We start from the raw sequence: 8,174 nt of genomic DNA, 5'->3' as shown, positions 1-8,174 counted from the left end.
AAGGAGATATCTTTCCTGTTGCTTCTCCCCACAACATCTGAAATCATGGTGAGGTGACATTATAACTTCTTCCCCTCCATCTTTAGCTTTTGTTTTTGGCTCCAACTAAAGTTAAAGCTTTTGTTTGTTTATTCCCTAATAATAGAATCCTCTTTTCTTTTTTATTTCTCCAATTGTTGAAGCGGTGGCTCATCATTTCCCTGCAAAATTTGTTGTCTGTTTAGAAGTGGTTTTGTTCTCTGTTTGCCATTAGAGAAGGCCTAAATTCTATTATTTATTATTGGACAACAATCTGCAGTGACAAAAAAAATTAATTCTGCCACTTCCCCAGACAAGCAAGCAATACTTCTCCTGATAGAATTCTTCTCAGAATTGAACTTCTATGTTCATCTTACTGCTGCTCAGACTGATACAAATAACTTAAGAAGCTACAAATGAGGTCTATGTTATTGCAACTTTTGCGTTTACATCACTTTTATCTTGGTGCAATTTTGATAATAGCAACTTCAGACTTGACCAGCCTCGGCTGCATCCTCCTCTGTTCATAATCATATATAGACTGACCACTGTCACTTCAAACAACTTTTATGTGTATAAATAAGCGTCTTTTAACATGAAACGTTTGATGCTTCTTTTGCTTATTTTGGAGAAATGCTTACAGCAAACTTACCAAGAGGTGCACTTCTTGAGTTCCTCAAAACCTAAATAACCGATGAGGTTACTATAAATGGCATCAGAGAATACCAATTTTAACTCCAGATATAAGTGCTAAATAGAGACGAAACAACTGCTTTACAACTGCTGTCTTGCTCTCTTTCGAGTTAGAAAACGCTCTCTTGCTGAAGCCAATGCGTCATCACCTCTCTTGTAACGTTCAGTTGATTGATCCACAGCTGCCAATTTATCACCATCATCGTTATCTTTTACAGTAACATCTGATGTTGTTAACTCTGCAGCTTGCTCAGAGTTGTTCTGTGTATGACTAGAAGTCTTGGCTTGAGTATCATCTTTCTCTGTATCCTGAGTATAATCTGTCTGTGCATTCTTCTCAGTAGGGCCATGTTCAGGTACCGCTGAAGTGCCTCCGGGTGGCTTTTGTTCCTTCCGTTTTGTGGCATCTTCTGACTGAGCACCAAAAGCTACATTCTCACCGAGCCCAAAGTAAAAATCGCTCAAGTCACTCTTCTTGGTTACCTACATGAAGCAGTCATGTCGGTTACATTAACTGATTAAAGAAAAGAAATGGCTGCTGCATAATGAAATTTAATGACCATGATAACCAACTAAAAAAGTAAAAGCATCGAAGAGAAGTGTGATCACTCCTGAGAAATAATGAAATTTCTAGTCCCACTTAATTGCATCATAAAACAACTTATCACTCAAATACTAGTCAAATTTGAATTGTATCATTGCTGAAAGCAGCCATTTGAATTGGATTCGACATACAATAACTAGAAGCCTTCACTCATAATGGATCTTCTTGCACTATGGTCGATAACATAAAAGAAAATTCACATTAAGTTTCGGAACATTAAACATGCGTATTGTCACCAGAAGGACCAATCTTACTGGCTAAGCGTAAAAAAAATATGGTGATCCATGTTTCACAATAACATGAGAACCATCATAAGTCTTGTCCTCTCCTAAGTCTTGCCCTAACTGATGTTAAAGACATGAACCATGCTGATCATAAGTTAGCCAGGTTGTCAAATCCACTCAAAACCTCAAGACACCTCACTGTGCTTCATAATTGGAAGATTATAGTTTATAAGACTACAAGTGTCGCATATCTTAACACGATGTGATCTGATAGCCTATCTGACTAAACTGGGTATGAATCAAACCCCTAACCAAAACTGTCCAAATTCTGATCTGATCAAGGTTTTAAAAATCGAGATGAAGGTCAAGACTGGTAAACAAGAAGGGGATAATAATGCAACAATTGGTTGGGACAATATGGTTGGAGTATTGGACAAAGATGATGATAGGATAAGGTCACAGAAAAATTAAAATCAATACAAAAAACCAAAATCAGATAAATTCAATTTTTATGGAAAAAATCAAAATTACCACCAAGCTTATATAAATAGATGACTAAGATGTGAACCTTGGATGCAATACTTTTACCAAGGTCTCATTCCATGTGGCCAACACCAAATAGCATCTAATACTTGATAGCTAATATTACAATTCATCAATTAGCTAATAGATAAATTCAATAATTATGCTCACAAATGCAATACTCCCGAAGGCGAAATATACACTTAATAACTTTCATCACTATAAATCTACAAAAGTTATCAAAAGCATTTCTATCTGATGTTAATACCAAAAGGATTTAAATTTAACAAAAGAAGATGACACAAGTATGTACAACAGGACTCCAAATTGGAAGCACATTCAAACAATAAATTGATAAGTTCTAATAAAAGTATTACCATGTTTCATGACCCCGACAAACTCATGGTTTTGGCTTCTCAAAAAAGTCCAGATAAACATACAAAAGGCAATTGCTGATGAGCTGATTCTACAACAATGAAGTGATTTTAAGCTTTTATTCTTCCACCAGAGAAAAACAAAATCAATTGTCGAATACACCACATTTTGTTGAACAGTGGATGTTTTTTATGCACAAAAGGTTGCATAAATCACATTACATATGCAACAAGAAAAATAAAGCAAAGCAGCAAAAAGAAAGATATGAGCCACTTACATCATCTCTTTCTTCACGAATTTGGTGCAGCCTCTCTTCGTCCAACCATTTTGCTTGTTCTGCTAGCTTTTTCTTGTAGGCACTGGTTACAAACTTTTCCTTATCTGCAAAAAGGTGATCATCCTTGCTCCTCTCTTTCAGCAGCTTCCTCTCATATACAATTTCATGTTCCCGCTCACGTTGTTTTGCTTTCTCCACAAGTGTTTCTATATACTTTGACTGCAACCAAGATCAAACACAGACATAAAATTTTTAACTTGCATTCTTAATCGTTAAGCACTCAAAAAATAAGGTCGATCCTCTCCCACAATTTAGGTTTAATACAAAAACGATGCCGCCGAAAAAGAACTGCCGAATTAGGATTTTTGAATTCACATCATACTTGAACAAAGCACAATTGAAAATTAAAATGCTAATTATTGTGCCAAAGCAAACATACAAAGTCCACAAAGCTTTACTTTGTATCCTATTATTCATCTGAATTTCAACCAAAATATAATTCAATACTCTTTGTCTTTGTATGAGAGATCGACTAACTTGAAAAAGAAAAAAAAACTGGAAAAGGTATCCCATGTTTATTTCAAGAAAGGAATGGAGAAGATGCGATAAATAATCACTGTCACACCTGCCCCACCCTGAACACAAGAGGGAAAACCAATTTCAAAAAGAGTAATAAGGTGAGTTCGTTTTGTAGAGTATCCGACTTTGGGTACATATCTACTGGTTTTCTTCCTCTGAGAAATCTTCTTGGAGCCCAATTATCACCGCCATAGTCTCATCTAAAAGATCACTTCTTTCAATTTGATCATTCAAAATGACCATGAAAGAAGGGCATAAAGGGGTCTCACGTAAGACCGAAACGCAATTCCATGCGATCATCAGCGTAATCAAAAGGATCATGTTTTCATCCAAACGTAGGCAAAAGTGAAGTACCTTTCTCTCCGTTCGATCCTGAACCTTGGGGCGCGCAATCTTCCCCTTCATCTCGTCGTAAACTCCGTCGTAGTCGAAGACCGAGGGATCCTCTTCCATTGCCTTTTTGTGCTGCTCCTCGATCTACCAAATTCCACCATCAATCAACCAATCCGCAAGTTCATTTACTCATCAATACCAGGAATAAGGAAACCATTTCAACAAACCTTCTGGAGAGACTTGTTCTTGGACGCCTGCCGTGAGATTTCCCTCTCGATGTCATCCTCGTCGTCGCCGCCGCCGAAAGCGAAGGCAGGAGGGGGAGGGCGAGGAGGAGCTGGCTTCGAGGTCTTCTGCGCCGGCGGAAATCGAAGCCGGAGTCCGTACTTCTTCATCCCGCTCACCGGCTCTTCTTCCTCCCAATGACGAGCTCCGAGCTCTTAAACAATTAGGGCTCAAGCAAAGCCCTAATTCTGGTTCGACGAGCACACCATCGCGTACCGCAGCGTCGTCCCCATCCCCCACCTCTCTCCCCTCTCACTATCCCTCTCGTCCCCCAACTCCACCGGCTCTTCTCCCTCCCAATGACGAGCTCCGAGCTCTTAAACAATTAGGGCTCAAGCAAAGCCCTAATTCTGGTTCGACGAGCACACCATCGCGTACCGCAGCGTCGTCCCCATCCCCCACCTCTCTCCCCTCTCACTATCCCTCTCGTCCCCCAACTCCCTTTGCTGAGGCTTTGGTTCTTTCTAGTCGCTTGCTTCTTGACTCCAATGACCGACCTGCAAACGCGTCCCGCCTCCGGTCCGATCAAGATCTACAGGGCGTCCGGCCGACCGTACTTCTTCATCCCTCGCGCTCACCGGCTCTTCTTCCTCCCCTTCTTGCAGAACAAATAAGAAAGTGATGGATCGATCTCCCAATGACGAGCTCCGAGCTCTTAAACAATTAGGGCTCAAGAAAAGCCCTAGTTCGCAGAACGAATCAACCGTCGCTGGGCTCCAATCCGAAGGAGTCACGGATTTGGTTGGATCAAAAACCCAAATAGACGCCGAAAACCCATGAATCCCGCGTAGAACCGCTCAAGATTCAGCTGGATGGCCCGGGGAAAAGGTCAAAAAGCCCTAAAATTCGACCTCCGATCGTTCCGAGTCCGGTCTCCGATCGAAGCCCCACCAATATCGAATGAACCGAGGAAGGGAGTTAGCATACGCCTCGGGATAGGATAAGTAATCCTAGGCCGACGAGGTGTCTTGACAAAACTCTCTTACTCTTTCCGATCAACGTGTTCGATTACCTGCCTTATAATTGGACAAGTAAAAGTGAGCATCGTGAGAGAACGAGTACAACTCCACGACCTATCGGTTTTCCTGGCGCAGATACGTATCAAAGGAAGGGTGGAAAGCATACGCAAAGACTGTTTCATCCCACACGTCATGTCAACAACAACATCAAAAGAAAAATCGCCTTATTTGGATTTTTTTTATAGTCGTTTTTGTGTTTCCATGTCATAAAAATCAATTTCTAAATAAAGATAAACTCTATTTAATCTCGGTTGAGTTGATTGGATCGTCAATTTTGTTAAGTTGAAATCACTATTTAAAATTTTAAATTAAATTAATAAATAAAAATTTAATTTTTATAAATTATATTAATTTTATATCTAAGATGAGTCGAGATATTATAAATTCTATATAATCTAATTATGACATGATGTATGTGAGGTATAATATTATGTCCTGATGAGTCGTCCGCCTTCGATATAATTAATTATATAATTATTAAAAATATTTTAATAAAAAATATATTATATCATTTAAAAATTTTCTAATATGGTGAGAAAAAACATTATAGAAGAGCATATCTTGGTGATTCACGTACATTTGCTTAAGCAGAAATGGATCATTAACACCATATATAATAACATAACATAATTCTTCCTCTTTAATATGGAGAAACAATCGTGATTTAGTTTATATTATAAGTCCCCTCATCCAACCAACTCCCAATTTATATCCAGCAAGTGATGAGTATAGTAATTATGATAAGACTCGGCTAACGTCAGATGACGCCTCATGCCTCGATCGACGCGACGGCCCCTGGTCAAATAGACCAGAACGTCGGCCGAGGCGCATTAACTCCTGCTCAGGTTCGGCTCTTCACGTCATGCTAACACCAGTGTCGAACGTTACCCGTGTGCCCCCTGGAAGCGGGTATATCAGGAAACAGTAGACCTCCCTATAAGTACCCTCGCATTCCGAACGAAAAAAGGGGGAAAAACAACTTCTTCATCTGACCTCCCCTTTACATCGATTAACTTGATCGTCGGAGGGGTCGGGCTGAGCACCCTGACCCGACCTTTGTGCAGGAGCGAAGTCGAAAGTCCCTGAGAAACGCGAAGGCAAATTCTTGCTCGGAGGAGACAACGACATCGTCCCGACCACCACAGACAATCACCTCGGCGGACTCAAAGGTCGTCTCGGAAAGATTCCTATCATTCGGACCCGAACCAAGCCGCCTCGGTCCTAGGGCCACGGCTTAAGGTTGTTTACACTAACAGCAAGCTATAGTAAAATTCAAGATAACCCTTTGTGGATATTATAAAAACAAAATCAAAAGAAAAAGAAAACAAATTGGAATAAGAAATTGATTCGATGAGAAATATTTCCACCTTGTGATACAAGAAGCTGCAATGACCATATAGGATTACAGTTCGGATGATGCTAAGGCCAGTGACTAATCGTGGACTCTCCTGCAAATGCAGGATTAGACTATGATAAGATATTATTTTTATCTCGGTTGATCAACGATCGACCTCTAGCACCATTACACTAAGTGATTCTTTTTAAGATTTTAATAATATAAAACGATTAAAAAGTACAAAGCATCGCCTGACACAAATTTTAAAGAAATACACCCGTTATTGTTGCACGTGATAAACCGGCGCTTATTTGGGGGTAATAAAACACCAAATTATCGAAGTAGCATAAGATGGATCATAAAGGGCATAGATACACATATAGCGCCCTCAAAAGAGGTGGTGGTGGTGATGCTTCTGTCCGCTCGCCTCCTCGGCCTCTTTCTTGGCATCCTTCTTCTCGTGGTGCTCATGGAAGGCATACCCTCCGCTGCCGACGCCCACCGCTACAGCGATCTCCTCCTCGATCTTGTGCTTGTGGGCGTGGTCAGGGTCCTTCTTGGCCTCATGCTTCTCGTACTGTTGGATCAACATTTACTGTAAGTTCGACTTAGTCACATGTAGTCGATTACATAGTTCTTTTGATGGTCTCCAAGAAAAAGGAAAAAGGATCAAGAAACCGATGTCCATGCAGTATGTGAAGAAAGAGGAGTACCAAGGCAAAGGCACCGGCGGCGAGGGCGCCCATCTCGCCGAGGTGCTCCTTGTGCTTGTGATGCTTCTCTTCCTTCTCGTACCTCTCGAACTCATCTGAAGCGGACTCGGCGACGGCGGTCTCCGTGTAGCCGGAGGTGTAGTCATCGCCGCTGGGGTTATAGACGGTCTCCGAGTAGGCCACCTCCTCGGAGGGCTTCTCCTCCTCCTGGCGGTGGTGGAAGAGGTGGTGGTGGTGCCTCTCCTCGGACATCTTTGGCACGAAGGGCTGTTGCTTGCGAAGTGAACCGAGTGGGATATGACCGCTGCTTGTGCACTGCGGATGGAGGGAGGGGGTGGGATATATATAGTGGGGGCGAAGCCGTGGGAACGGTCTGATGGAAGCAAGTGGGCTTCTGTGATCACGGATGTGGTTCGACCTTGCCGTCAAAAAGTGGAGATTTATCGAAGAGTGGTGGTGGTTGGGTTAATCACGAGACTTGCTGTTCGATCGTTGTGAGTTTTAGATGACGACGTGATTGGCACCCCGATCACCCAATGATCTCGTTCTCGGGGCCGACGGGAGAAGCGTTCTTCCACGTGTCACGGAGAGGGACACGACACCGTACGACCACGGAAGCCGACGCTGTGATCTGAGACACGACCAGAGACACGTCGAATTTACGTGTTATTCGTGACGAATTATTATGAGATCGTTTTTTTGTGAATGGAAATGAAAGAGGGTAGATATTTCGTGGTCTAATCCGTGGAAATTATGAACCGATATATCTGATAAAGCGGGGCCCAGGAAGACGACGGTGGGTGGGGTAATCCACGTCAACGATAGCGTCCACAAATAATGGACTAACGGATAGTGTCGGCGAGGGAATATCCACCGGCATCTTGGGTCACATTCGGGTCTTCGGATTCGGGTAAGGATCCGAATCATCATCATCATCGATGATCGATCTCAACCGTTCGTTTAATATCATCGTGCCCGTGACACGTCTCCCCTAACAATAACAAGTGGATCCCGTAACAGCGATCGATTAATTAAAATCTAGCGTGACGCCAACGGATCATACTGTGTGTTAGATATGTCGTTTCGTTTATGGATTTGAACATTTAATTTCTTTTCCTTTTTTGACCATTCATTCATTGGATCCATGCAAAATGAATAGAATCCTAATTCCCTGTTAAATCAAATAATATAAACAC

The 8,174-nt window shown here is 41.8% G+C and overlaps 2 protein-coding genes across 2 annotated transcripts; both read right to left on the bottom strand.

Annotated features, from left to right (window-relative positions):
* Nucleotides 1-694: 694 nt before the first annotated feature.
* Nucleotides 695-4,166, bottom strand: LOC135618290 (uncharacterized). Its single transcript, XM_065119168.1, has 4 exons — nucleotides 3,853-4,166; nucleotides 3,647-3,769; nucleotides 2,714-2,932; nucleotides 695-1,194 (listed from the first exon to the last, which is right to left on the bottom strand). The coding sequence occupies exons 1-4, from the start codon at nucleotides 4,018-4,020 to the stop codon at nucleotides 793-795; spliced, it is 912 nt and encodes a 303-aa protein (XP_064975240.1). The 5' UTR covers nucleotides 4,021-4,166; the 3' UTR covers nucleotides 695-792.
* A 2,298-nt stretch (nucleotides 4,167-6,464) lies between these two features.
* Nucleotides 6,465-7,304, bottom strand: LOC135620149 (abscisic stress-ripening protein 5-like). The gene is made up of 2 exons (XM_065122853.1): nucleotides 6,979-7,304; nucleotides 6,465-6,842 (listed from the first exon to the last, which is right to left on the bottom strand). Exons 1-2 carry the CDS (start codon nucleotides 7,228-7,230, stop codon nucleotides 6,654-6,656), a joined length of 441 nt encoding a protein of 146 aa, XP_064978925.1. The 5' UTR covers nucleotides 7,231-7,304; the 3' UTR covers nucleotides 6,465-6,653.
* Between the last annotated feature and the right edge of the window lie 870 nt (nucleotides 7,305-8,174).

This window comes from Musa acuminata, chromosome BXJ2-8 (genome assembly GCF_036884655.1).
Source record: "Musa acuminata AAA Group cultivar baxijiao chromosome BXJ2-8, Cavendish_Baxijiao_AAA, whole genome shotgun sequence".
NCBI classification, from domain to species: Eukaryota; Viridiplantae; Streptophyta; class Magnoliopsida; order Zingiberales; family Musaceae; genus Musa; species Musa acuminata.
Note: the sequence above shows the minus strand (reverse complement) of the source record. Positions and strands in the feature narration are given on the sequence as shown.